Source organism: Nannospalax galili, unplaced genomic scaffold (assembly GCF_000622305.1).
Source record: "Nannospalax galili isolate Female #2095 unplaced genomic scaffold, S.galili_v1.0 scaffold1586, whole genome shotgun sequence".
NCBI classification, from domain to species: domain Eukaryota; kingdom Metazoa; phylum Chordata; class Mammalia; order Rodentia; family Spalacidae; genus Nannospalax; species Nannospalax galili.
In genome coordinates this window covers 109,107-123,368 of record NW_008354289.1, presented here as the reverse complement: position 1 = coordinate 123,368, position 14,262 = coordinate 109,107, and the positions used below count along the sequence as shown (strand labels likewise).

The 14,262-nt window shown below is 40.7% G+C and overlaps 1 protein-coding gene across 1 annotated transcript in view; it reads right to left on the bottom strand.

The window, feature by feature from the left end:
• The window catches only part of Cwh43 (cell wall biogenesis 43 C-terminal homolog), a 56,461-nt gene that overhangs the window by 24,052 nt on the left and 18,147 nt on the right, over window positions 1-14,262 (bottom strand). Inside the window, exons 7-11 of the mRNA XM_008851561.1 lie at window positions 12,661-12,918; window positions 9,767-9,892; window positions 7,390-7,469; window positions 2,394-2,499; window positions 602-737 (exon numbers count right to left, since the gene is read on the bottom strand). Coding sequence (XP_008849783.1) covers window positions 602-737; window positions 2,394-2,499; window positions 7,390-7,469; window positions 9,767-9,892; window positions 12,661-12,918 — 706 coding nt within the window. The remainder of the gene's footprint in view (window positions 1-601; window positions 738-2,393; window positions 2,500-7,389; window positions 7,470-9,766; window positions 9,893-12,660; window positions 12,919-14,262) is intronic.

Genomic DNA, 14,262 nt, shown 5'->3' with positions numbered 1-14,262 from the left:
AACGTTCTTTTCTTAAGACTTATTTTTATTTGTGTGTGTGTGTGTACATAGGTGTGTGTTGGTGCACCCATCTGTGTCCACAGAGGCAAAAAGAGAGCATTTGGACAACAAGTGTTTGCATGCCCAGATTGTTATATATTTGCTGGGATCTGAGCTCTGGTCCTCGTGATTGTGCTGCAAGCACTCTTAACCATTGATCCATTTCTCTAGCCTCAGTTTTTGGAACTTTCTAGAATCTTTTTCAAATATGTTCTACCTCAAATTGGTTGAATCCAAGAGTGAAGAAGCTGAGGGCATGGAGAGCTAATAGTATTCTTGCTTTTTTGCATAAGAACATAAGCGACTGGAGAGTACCAGGGCGCATGGGCCTGACTCTGTAACCTCACTTCCACCTTTAAGGGCGGATCCCATATGGTGTAGAATTGTTCATATCCATCTGAGCCACTCTGAAAGCTGGTGTCAACGAATAGCACCAGTACCTCCCGACTTTCCATGTGGCAGCACTGGGGTATATTCACAGGACAGCCTCAACTTGCCACCCAGAGTCATGGCTGCTTACCCCCCTGGACCTGTGTACAGGGTTAATTCAAGGCCTACTCACCCCCAAGTGTGATCCCTGGTGCTTGGACCGAAGTCTGTATAGAAGCCCAACTTCTCCCCCAGCCACATAGTTAAGTCATTGTTCCCCATGTAAGGCTTAGAAGCATCACTCTCCAAAATTGTAATAAAATCTGCACCTGTTTGGGGGGGAAAAAGGCAAAAAGTACAGAGTAAGGAAACACAGTGAAGTACAAAGGAATCAGCAAAACTTCTAAAGCTTTTTTGTTGTTGTTGAAGCAGTGTTTCACTTTTGTAGCGTAGGCTGGCCTTGAACTCATGATCCTCCTGCCTCTACCTTCCAAGTGCTAGGATCAGAGATGTGTACACCATACCCAGTGAAACTTTATTCTTGACTGTAGCCTTTTCGTGTTTAGTCATAAACCCCAAAACAAAGTCATTCCTTAAGAGTAACAAACAGGAAGTGGTCCAAATTTGAGTTGTAAAGGAAGATTTCTGTGTTTGGAATTGAATTAAAATGTGGGAAGGAGAAAAGCAGGAGTTTTCTACATTTTCAAAATATTAACACTTTCAGAATTTTAAAAAATCTTAATGTCTTTCACAAATACCCAATTTATGTTTGGAAACAATAGACTGGTACATAATAGCCATTTATTTATTGCTATTTGTTTATTTATTTATTTATTTAGATATGGGGTCTCGTGTAGCCCAGGCTAGTCTCTTAATGACTTTGTAGCTGAGGGTGACCTTGAACTTCTGATTCTCTTGCCTCAGTCTCCAGAGTTCTGGGATTACAGGTGTGTGCATCATGCCCAGTTTGTTCAGTAGTGGGGATCAAATCCAGAGCTTTGTGTATGATAGGCAAACATTCTACCCACTAAGTTACATCTCCAACCCCACAATGGCATTTTATTTCAAGGCAAACAACTCCATTGGCATAAAAATGGGTTTGTTGGGACTGAAGAGATGGTTCAGCAGTTAAGAGCATTACTGCTCTTGCAAAAGACCCAGGATCAGTTCCCCACACCTACATAGTAGCTTGCAACTGTCTAGTTCCAAAGAATCCAATGCCCTCTTCTGGCTTCTAAGGGCACCAGGCATGTACATGGCACTCATACATACATGTAGGTAAGACACATATGCAAATAAGATAAATAAACCTTATAAAAATTAGTTTATTAGGGTATTTTAGACTTTGGCCTGATGTGCCTGAGGCTTCTAGCAAGACAAAATAAGGACTAAAAGCCAAGATAAAGCTTGAGTGGCACCAGGTTCATGACTCCACTCAGGCACTTCTCCAGGGGCATGCTTCACATGGGGACAATGAGATCCATTTAGCCCTTCACTATCTTGCTTGCACACTCCATAAAGCTGACTTAAGATCCAAATTCCCACAAGCTCTAGAATACTTCATCAAAAGCAGAACCCCCTAAGGGCACAGAGACAGATAAGACTGACTCTTGGGCTTTTTGAAAACAACTTTTTACCATCTGATATTTGACTCTTACTACTTTTTAATTCAATAGTTTTCTGGTCCCCACCAGAGGGTCCCAGGGTGGCAAGAGGTACCAGCAAGGAGCATCTCTAACAACAGGGGCCTGGCACAAACTTCATGCAGATACTCGGTGGGATGGGTTGTTCAGCATCAGTGAATTAATTGCTCTCAAAGACAACTGTGGTGTAGAAGCTTAGCCCTGAGCAGCCCATCAAAGCAAGGCCTCTTTAAGAGCCAAGTGCACAACCCAGCAAACCCTCCTCCTAAGACCTGGGGACTTGAGGAAAACAGGAAGACCAGTAGTTTCTCAAAACCCAAATCTAATTCCAGGAAGACTCACCTGTCTGCTCGAGCAACTGAGCTGACCTCTCTAGATTGGACCATCCCTCATTGTCATACCCGAACCGGAAAGGCCAGATGGCGGCAGTGACCACTTTTGCTGGTGCCTGTGGAATTGTTGAAATGGTACTTTAGGATAACTGTGATCAATGGGTATTGTTGGGGGGGGGGTCCCAGTCTTTTCTACCTCTCCCTATCAAAATTCATATTTCAGCAAAGGAATTTCCTTAGACATTTACCTATGTTTGATTCATAAAAATAAGTTGGAGCTTACCCTATGGTCCTCTCAAACTGTGAGGAAAGTATTTCTAATAAGCACTGTTTATAATAGCAAAATATTTAGAAACAACTTAGCTTTCTGCATAGGAAAAAGGACAAAAGTGTTGTTACATACATATAATAGAACATTACCTATCCCTAATAAATTAATCCCACAAAGGAAAAGGTAGAAACAAATTCAGTTACATACACATAACAGAGCCCTACATAACTGATGGTCTTAAGTAAAAATAAGTTGCAAAGTATATGTCAGATGTCATTTAAGTGGAATTAAAAACACAGAAACAACACTATTGTCCAGGGATCTATTTTTGTATAGTAAAAACGTAAAGAAATACATTTAAAAGTCTTTAAAAAAAAACACACACACACACACACACACGCACACACTTTACTCAGTGTTGCCTAAATGTGAAATGTCCCCATAGGCTCATGTGTTTGAACACTACATCCCCAGCTGGTGGGGCTGTTCTCGGAAGCTATGGAACCTTTTGGATATGTAGCCTTGATAGCAGAGGAAGGACTCTAGGGGCAGGGCTTATAGGTTTTTATATGCCACTATCTGCCCAGATGTAACAAGTCACAGAGTAAACTCTCTCCGCAACAGAAAGAGTCCCAACCACCACATATGTGTCCCCTGCCATGAAACTGAGCTGGAACAAATCCTTCTTCCTTCAAGTTGCTCTGTCAGATACTGTGTCCCAGCAACAAGAAAAGCAACTAATCCACTCCAGATAAGTTGTCCTTGTAGAAGAGAAAACTCAGAACAAAAAGATAAGTAGAGTTCTTAGTCACACTTACAAAGTGGCCAGCCTATTCTAACCTAGGCCTGGATGGTGCTACCCGCCAGCTGTACTGGGAGGGTCAACATTTAACGACACAGCCCTTCTAAAAGCTCTTCTTTCAGGTCTATAAGCTTGCCAAAGAATACACTACCCAACCCAAGCCATCCATCCAAAAGAATACCAACTAACCACAACTGGAAAACTCAACACAACTCATATGGGACCATACATGCTTGGGTCGCCACTTTATTGAGTAGGTTGGCATGCCTGTGCTGCCAGTCATGAGCTGAGCATTTCATCTTTACCTAGATTATGGGACACAGTGAATGTCATGAAAAGAGAATGAAACCATCACCAGAGATTTCCAGGGATGTGACTGCATTCATCAGGCTGTTCTTCCCCACACAACCATCCATCTATAATTAATTCTGCATTTCATCACTCCAAAACCTGTCACTTGTCTTCAGTCTTTCTTTTTAAAACTTTTTATTATTTATTTATTTTTATTTTATGTATATAAGTGTTTGCCTGCACGTAAGTGCTCTCATGCATGCAATGCCCATAGAAGGCAAAAGAAGGCATCAGATTCCCTTGAAACTGGAGTTAGAAATGATTGTTAGCCACTATGTGGGTGCTGGGAACTGAAGTTGGGTCCTCTGCAAGAGTAGCCAGTGCTCTTAACCACCGAGCCATCTCTCCAGCACCTCCTTCATTCTTTGTCTCAGTAAATGCCACCTCCCTCTGTCTGGGAGCTCAAGCCAAAGGTATAGATACCATCCTTGAGTCCTTCCTTTTTCTCATCTATTATTGGCCAACCCTGTTAGCTCTATTTTTAGAATGCAGTCTAAGTCCCTCCACTTCTCAGTGCCACATCAGTCAGCATCCCTATCACCTCTCTCTTGAATCACACAAACATCTCAGGCCTCCTCTTTCTGCTCTGCTTTTATCCTCCTATAATCTTCAGTCCCACATCAGCCAAGTTCACAGCTATCATTTCTTCAAATCCTACTTGAGGGGCTGGGGAGTTGGCTCAGCAGTCAAGAGCATTGGTTGCACTTTCAGAGTACTGGGGTTCAATTCCCAGCACCCATATGGTAGCTATCAACTCTCTGTACCTCCAGTTCCAAGGGAATCCGATGCCCTCTTCTGACCTCCATGGACATTGCATGACACAGGTGAACTTACATACATGCATACATGCTACTTGAGATTATATACATACATCCTACTTGAAATGTTTCACTGTGGCTTCCTCTGGGAGTAAAAGAAAACAGACACTCCTCACTGTGGTCGGTGAGGCCCTGGGTGATGCCGACCTCCCCAGCCTCTCTAATCGCATTTTCCACCACTCCAGTGTCTCAGTTGTGCAGGTCACTCTGATGCCTTTCAGTCACTCCAAGCTGCTTCTCTCTCAGCCCTTTATACGTGCTTCCTCTATCTGAACCCTAGCTTTCTGAATAATGGACTTTTGCTCAACTTTCAAGTCTCATTTCAAATGCCAGCCTCTCAAACTCTAACTTCCCACTCCACAATCCTGCTTCCTGAAGAGCCACCTGGCCTAAAGCCATAGCCTTTCTTCATTTGTTTTCATGAATACTGTCTGTCTGTAGTAGAGTGTGGGGATGGGGGTTGGAGTAGAGATCTTGTCCATCTTTTCTCATGTATCCCTGGCACCAGGCACATCAAGAGGCATTCAATAAACACTTGCCAAATAAATGTATGAATTAATTAATTAATTAATTAATGAACAAGCAATAAATCAAAATCAAGCAACTCCCTTTAAAAAGAACATTTGGCTGACATCAGATAGCCTCTTCACATGGACATTATATTGGATGGTAAGACCAATAAGAAAAGAGCCTCCAAAGGGAGTCTGGGTAATGGTTTGTAATTTTCTACTTAAGAATAGTTACTGGGATTCAATTCCTGGCACTGCTGAAGGGGAAGGAGAGCAGGAAAGAAGAAAGAGAGAGACAGGCAGAGAGGACAAGAGGAGGAAGAGGAGGAGGAGGAAGAGAGAGAGAGAGAGAGAGAGGCTATGAAACACTATTTGCCAAACCTTTACTGAGTACAGAAATGAAGCAGAGAAACATGGTCTCCATCCTCTGTATAGCTTTTTATTTGATGTGAAAATGTTTCCCCAGTATTACCAAGTACTAAAATTCAGTGAGAATTCTCAAATTCCATTTTATCTCAAACTATACTCTGACTGCACTATGAAACACAATAATCTTTTACCAGAGCAGAAAGAAAACACAACATTGTAATGGTTCACTTTTGCTTCTGTCTCTTTCAGAATAAGGAATACCAAAACATTTAGAATTACAGAAAGCAAGCAGTATCTACAGTACGTCAATATACAAGACACTCATAATTTGCAAAATCAAGATTTGTTTGTCAGATTTCCCTTGAATCAAAGAATCTTATATTCACATCTTCAGCAATATATACCCATTATAAAATACTTCTTTATTTTATAATTTCATATTAAATCATGAATGGAAAAATAACTCTCTATATCAAAAGCATGAGCAAGTTGCCCTTATTACATGGGTCTATCCTGGCTCAGAACCCAATTTCATAAATAAGTCCAATATACAATCCACCTAAGATCTAAAGCAATGGGACCCATGGTCCTAAAGTCCAACCTAGGTCTAGCATTATATCAGAACAGTGATGTCCAAAATGCAATGGAATCCATCAGTGGAGCGAAGAGAGTCTCCACAGTGGGAGAGAGTCTTTGTCAGCTATACATGTGACAGGGGATTAGTATCTAGAATATATAAAGAAGTTCAAAAAGTTAACTCAAAATCAAATCATTCCATCAATAAATGGGCTAATGAGTTGAACAAATAGTTCTTAAAAGAAGAAATACAAATAGCCAAAAAATATATGGGAAAATGTTCAACATGCTTAGCCATCAGGATAATATAAATCAAAATTACATTAAGAGTCTATCTCACCCTTGTGAGGATGGCTATTGTCCAGAAAATAAGTGACCACCAATGTTGGGAATGAGAAACCCTTACACAGTACTCATGGGAATGTAACCTTGTGCAGCCACTTACAGAAGTCAGTATAGAGAGTCCTCACACAACTGAAACCATAAGTACCGTGCAATCTAGCTCTTCTGCTTCTCGATATATACCTGAAGGAATCTGAGCTAGCACACCTCAGAGATAAACACACATCCATGTCACACTGCTCTCAACAGTCAAGATTTGGAGCCAGCTGGGATGACCATCGACAGATTAATGGGTAAAGAAAATGTCACACAAATGGGCCGGGTGTGGTGGCACATGCCTTTAATCCCAGCACTTGGGAGGCAGAGGCAGGTGGATCTCTGTGAGTTTGAGGCCAGCCTGGTCTACATAGCAAGTTCCAGGACAGCTGGGGCTACAAGAGATCGTGTCTCACTCAAAAGACCAAAAAAAAAAAAAAAAAAAAAAAAAAAAAAAAAAGAAGAAGAAGAAGTCACACATATACACAATGGAGTTTCATTCAATCTTAAAAAAGAATGAAATTACATCATTTGCAAGAAAATGGATGGACCTGGAGGTTATTATATTAAGTGAAATAAGCTAGACTCAGAAAGACTAATATTTCATGTTTTCTCCCATATGCAGAATCTAAACATATACATCTGTATGATATAAAAGTAGAAGGTTGGGACTAAGTGGGAAGGAAGGCAGGAAAAGGGGGAGAGAGGGAGATGAAAATGAGTTATGGAGTAAACATGTATGCGATATGTATGTAAGAAATTTTCACAATGAAACCTATTATTTTGTATGAAAACATTTTAGCAAAAGAGAGACAAATAGAGAAAAGAAACCAAGTGACAAAACTTGGCCAAGTAGATAGTTTAAAACAAAATAGTGATGGGTAAATATATACATCATATAAAATTCTATTTCGAAAGTGTTAATTACTTACCCCTTTGCCCAATTTCCTCTCATAGGTTTTATGCCGTAATCCTAATCCTAACAACCCCAGTCCAACAAGCAGCCACAAAACTAAACAGAAAGAAGAAAAGATTGTTTAAAAGAAACTAAAATTACTTTGAAAACAACTTTTTCAGAATTACCATATCAATAGATCAAGGAATTTGTGTGAATGTCTGATTCTTGGATTAATTTTCATGTGTGATATGCATATATAACCCGTACTTTAAACTCACGCTTTCAAAGAATATTCCCTGAAAATGTTCCAAGGACTATGAATATAAGTAAAAACAAATTATAAAATATATAAGAAAACAGATCTCTGTAGACAAGAATTAACAAGAAAAGACAGCCTACAAAACCAAGCTCACAAAGACTTCAGATGTGGGAAATTTAAGTCAGAAACTGAAGTGTGCGTACCTAGCATGTTTAAAGAGAAGGGCAGGCGAAAGAGGGACTAAGGAATAGAAGCAATCAAGAAAGTTTGTGAAATCAAAAATATATAATTATAATGAGTGAGATAAAAAAATTTGGTGGGCAAGATGAAAAGCAGATTAGACACAGCTTAAAGGAGAATTATGCAAAAAAGTCACACAAAAACAGAGGTAAGAAAGAGGCCAGCAAGATGGCTCAATGGGCAAAGGTGCTTGGAGCCAAGCCTGAGGACCCGAGTTCAAGCCCCAGGACCCACATGGTGGAAGGAAAGAACTAACTTCCAAAAGTTGTCTCCGACCTCTACAGGAGCAAAAAGTGTGTACACACACACATACACACATACAAAGTAAAGTAAAATGTAATTAAAATTTTAAAAACAGGTACTGAAGAGATGGTTCAGCGATTAAGAGCACTTGTTCATGCAAAAGAGCCGGGTTCAGTTCCCACTAACCATATGCTAACAACCTTCCATAAGGCCAGTTCCAGGGGCATCTGTCACTCTCTTCTGGCCTCTGTGGGCACTGCATACATGTGGTACACATATATTCAGGCAAAACACATGCGTAAAATAAAAATGAAATTCAAAAAAATTTTTAATAGGCAGGAAAAGTGAAATTAGTTAACAACAGACATGGAGAACAGAGTAAGAAGGTCCAATAGGCAACTAATTGGAGTCAAAAAGGAAGGAGGGGAAAGAATGAGAAAGCCCCTGAGGGAAACAACGTTGGGAGGCTCCCAGAAACGACAAACTCATCACTCCTTAGAGTGGAAAAGCCCAAAGACTCCCAAGCAGGATGAGGAAAACCTCCACTTCCAAATATACCACAGAGACTCTGTGGACTACCAAGCAAATGGAGAAAAGCTCAGTTTAAAGCTGACCTTTTCAAGGTATGATGAGACATGCACAGCAGGTTTTATAAAATTGCACTGTTCTCTGTGTCATATCATTTAGAAATATTTTTAAAATCTACATAGTTTCAATTGTTGTCTATCTCTTTACATACATTATTTTGTATCCTTTAGTAAGATACCACATCCTGTATCTAGTGTTCTATCTCTCTGTAGCCTGCATAATAGTCACCTAATCTATGCATGGCATACTTTCAATAAATACTTATATTTAAAGCTGGGTGGCATGCACCTTTAATCCCAGCACTCAGGAGGCAGAGGCAGGCAGATCTCCATGAACTCGAGGTCAACCTAGTCTACATAGAGTTCCAGACCAGCTGGGGCTACAGGAAGACCCTGTAGCAATAAATAAATAAATAAATAAATAAATAAATAAATAAATAAATAAATAAATATAATAAATAAATATTTGTATTTAAAAGAAAAAGAAGGAACACTTAAAATTCTTTTTATGAAGCCAATATTACTTAGATGCCAAAACCAGTCTAAGGTCATAAAATACACAGGACTGAAGAGATGGCTCAGTGGTTAAGAGCACTAGCTGTTCTTGCAGAAGACCTAGGTTCAAATCCCAGCACCCACATGATAGCTAACAACCATCTGTAACTCCAGTTCCAGGGAATCCAAGGCCTTCTTCTGTCCTCTGCAGGCACTGCACAACACAGGTGTACTTACACACATGCAAGCAATACACTCATACACATAAAAAATAATAAATAAAAATTTAAAAAATAGGATACATGCTCTCAATTATCAGAAGAGAGTATTTCAGAAATTCTACCTGCTAAATCATCTTATCTGTTAGAAGTGAAATAAAACTCTACAGGGTATTTATGATTGAATGCCACCATATCAGGGATTTACTTTAATGTGTTTAAACAAACATAAAAAGGTAGGAAGGCAGCTGGTACCAAACTGCCACAGCTAGGTGAAGGGTGCCGGAGGTTTCATGGTACTCTTTAATTTCATGTTTGAAAATATATACAATAAAAATTTGTTTAAAAGATAGTTAAAACTGAACTTACGAAGATTCATGTATTTTTTACTCTTTCTAAAAAGCACTTTAGGACTGTTTTTTGTTTGAAGAAGAAAATCAAGATTTTTCTTAGGTCCAAACAGCATACTCAGTCCAATAACTACCACCATGGTCCCTGTTGGGAGAGAAAGGAGGAGGAATCAGGCTACAGCTCAGTGCCTAGCGCACATGAGGCCCTAGGTTCAGTCATTAATATCACAGAAAAAAATTTATTTAAGAGTGAGATCGGAGCTAGAGAGATGGCTCAGAAGTTGAGTGCTTACTGCTCTTTCAGAGGTTATGGGTTTTGTCCCCAGCACCCACATCAGGCAGCTCACAAGTGCCTGTAACTCTAGTTCCAGGGCATCCAGCATCCTCTTCTAGCCTCACGGGCACCTGTATACATGTGGTACACATAAACCCATTCAGGTACACACATGCATACACACAATAAATAAATAGATAAATCTTATTTTAAAAGAATAGGGGAAAAACACTATGATTTAATCCAGCAGTCCTTCCAAGGGCATATTCTAGGAGCCAAGATTTCTTTTCAATAAACATATCTTGGTAATTCTGAGTTAATTTATCTCAGTGCTTTCCATGTAGTAACAATCAGAAGAAACAAGGTGGGGGGACGGGGCCTCTAGGAATCATGCTGGAAGCAGAATGACCCCAGCCTTTTCCTGATGAGGTATGTCTTTGAATTTCCCCTTTCCTCCTGGTGAGGCTGCTGGTGGTGTTTGCCACTGACTGTTGAATGAGCAGGAGAAAACAGACCACAAGAGAAAGGAACCCCTGAGCTGAAGAGAGACTCAGTCTGTCACCGAAACACCTTTACATGCAGCAAGCTGAGGCACACAGTGGCACACATGGGAGGGCCTGATGGGGCAGTGCTTGTCACAGGAACTGTGCCCTGGGCTGTGGGCACTCTGAACGCCAGTCCTGGCAGAGGTTGCACTCCAGAACTCACAGTGTGTCAGCGGGGCAGCTGACAGCATTATGCTAAATTGGGATGCACTGCAAAGTAGCTGCATACACTCTACACACTTCGAAAGTGATGCATAGATAGGGTATGATATGGAAACCAGGAAATGTCAGTGACAAGTGAAGTTTAGGTAAAAGGTTAACAAAAGAAAGTTATGTTTAATTTTCCAGGAAAGAGCAAGCAAAAGCTTGAGAATAAATTTATACTTATTTCTGATAGCATACAGAATCTTTTCCATCCAGTTAAATGAATAGCTACTCAACTTTCCCAACATTCCTTGCCTTGTTACTATAATGCCACTCTTACTGAAGAAAGTTCTTATTTATATGAAGATGTAATTATGAATGACTCTGCAGTCCCCAAAAACTCTTCATGCATCACACTCTAAAAACAAAGCCAGGCACAGCACGGTTCTTACTTTCTTTCACTGGTTTTCTTCACCCTAAGCAAGCTGGAGAAAGAAAAACGCAGGACATTGAACAGGAGAGGAGAGGTAGACAGGGCAGAGCAGACCCACCTGAAAGAAACCAGAATACAAAGTCTGCAAAGCCAGGTAACCACAGAGGAAACGCTGCGAAGTGTGCCTCTAAGGAGGTGAGAACTTAAGCGCCACTGGAGATAGCAAATTCTCAAGGCTGTTTGTCAAACCCTAACATCTTCCCAAACAGTCAGTCCTGACAGACATCTAGCTCCTGGGGTAGGAAAGTGGACATGATGATGTAGGGAGGCTGGAGAACTGTGAGGGAAGGGCAGTAGAAGCCACGCCCTCGCATGAGTCACTCACCCTCCGGAAATTTCCTAAGGATTTGTTTCATTGATGTGTGGTGCCCTTCCTACCAAGGAGGTTCCAGGTGGGCAGGGACATCACGTGCTTTTCATCTCCAGCACCTGGCACTTTGCCAGGGGCACGGCAAGTATGTGATAATTATATAAAACTAAATGAGCAACGTAAACACAAAAGCATGGACAAGCAGGAATCAGATGCCACACTAGCGCACACTTGCTGCCTCATTTTCCAAGATTTTATTGTGGAAGGATTTGGCAAGCTTTATTTAAACTATTGATAGCTGATCACTGCTGGGTGAGGGAGAGTTGGTCTTCTTTAATGGAGTAATGCTAGATGGGCTGACCAGGCTCCAGTGGATAAATTCACCCTGAGGGGCGTATGGGGACACAAACTTGACTAGTTAGACCTTAACATATATGACAGAATACATGAAATTGGGGGGCGGGTGCTAAATGGAAGGGCTCAGGTAGGGGAGGGAGTCTAAATATGATTAAGAAGCAGTGTATGCACAAATATCCAATAAAAAGCATTGTATGAAAAAATAAAAAATAAAAAATTTAAAAAACAAAAAAACTTCTAAATGATAGCCCCGAGTCTAATGACTCAGACTGTATCCCACTATGTAGCCTGGTTTACATAATGAACTCCAAACCAGCCCAGGCTACTACAAAGGCAGACCCTGTTACAAAGAAAAAAGAGAGAGAGAGAGATTGATAATAATGGATTTGGGCATAGCTGATATAAATCGGTAAATTTCATTTTTCCATAAAATAATTTTTAAGGTATTAAAATGAACTTTATGAAAGTTTAATTTTGGTGAGTTTATAACCATTGTACTTTACACTTACACTTTATTATGATTTGAACATTTTTCTCAACTCATTTTAAAGGTCTGTAGAGTAATAAACATTATGGAAGTGCACTTAATTTGAAAAACAAATAACAAAATTTATTTTTAATTACAATTTAGACATTCTTCTAGACTTTTCTTTTGTCTTTATCAAGAGTCCATCTTACTAGGAAAGTGCAATTGTCCTATGTATTTCCAGCAGTCATGTGAAGTGCTAAATCCTGGCCAGTCCTCAGGATTTCTGGTAGTTTCTTTACCCCGATCGTTAGAAGTACTTACCCAGAAGCACATCAGATCTTTCTCTAGCGTAGACACCCCCAGGGACAAACTTAAAAGCTGTGCACCACGCACAGAAAAATACTTCTAGAAGATAAACTATCATGGCGGTGGCCATGGTTTCCCCGGGGCTTGTTCCTGAGCTCACAAGGTGTCCAAGCATGTGAGGCCACACGGACCCAGTAAAGACAGCTAATACACAGCCGGAAACAGCAGCTGCCCATGTGCGCAGGTAAAGGAGACCCATGGCCGAGGCTGCTCCTGTTTGAAAAGACCAAAGAAGAAAAGAGGCTGTGTCAGGCAGAACAGCAAAGTTCATGGGATGGCCAGTTCAGAGCTGGTGAGAACCAGAAAGGACCTCAGGAGATTACTGGTTCAGTCTCAACTCAGAAGCAAACCAGGTGCAGCAAGGTTAACCTGATCTGCTCAAGGTCACAGCCCAGTCTCTGGCACAACTGAAGTGGAATGCAGTCTAGTAAATCTCAGGCCAATGCAAGTTCTTTAGGAACGGTAGGTGTGTGTGTGTGTGTGTGTGTGTGTGTGTGTGTGTGTGTGATTTCTTGAATGTTTTTGTTAAGGCACTTTCTAAAGTAATTTCTGCTCATTTAAATGAAACATATAGGACCAGAATGATGGCTCAGTGACTAAGAGCACTGGCTGCTCTTGCAGAGGACCCGGATTCAGTTCCCAGGACCCAAGGGTAGCTAACAACTGTTCATAACTCCAGCCCCAGGGAATCTGATACCCTGTTTTGGCCTCTGTGGTCATTGCATGCACATGATGCACTTACATGCATGCAGGCAAAACACTCATATACATAAAATAAAATTTTTAAACAAATAAAAATAAATAAATAAATGCAATGTATGTATGCCTACTTCTCTAAACACATGGATTCAAGAGAAGGTGTGAGATCAGGACACGGACTTGCTGCCTAAGCAACTGCAGTCTGTTCATTCGCAATCCACAGCCTGCCAGGTATTGGGCTGTGGGTTCTCCCTGGTCCACTGCAGGCTGCAGAGCCAACACTGAGCTCATAGAACCTTCCTAAAAATCCCTGTGAAATCATCTCTGAACCACATATACAAGGCTTTACATAGTCAATACAGCATTTTTTAAAAAACATTGTTTAGGATCCATCCTTCAAGGTGTCTATAGCACACATTCAATTATTTGGAGCAAGAGTTTCTGAAAGGATTGCAGAGCAAAAAAGTGGCCTGAACCAGCTTCTGAAAGCCCAATAGTTCAAATCCATCACAACTCCAGGGTGATTCCTTGTGACCATCCTTTCCTTCCTCCTTCAAAAAGAGCATCACTCAGCTAAACACAAGAGCCACAGTTTAACTTCATAGTGAGACCTTCCAATACTTACATTCTGCAATGGTGAATTCCCATGTTGAAATACAACTAATGCAGTACTACAAGGAATGTTTTAATACAGAACTAAAAAAAGTAATAAACAATTGCCTAAGGCTTACGTGACTACAGCCAATATGGTCACGCATCACTTAACAACGTGGGTACATTCTGAGAAACACACCACTAGCAATTCCATCATAGAATGTGCTTACACAGTCCATGGTGCAGCCAGACACATATCTTCCT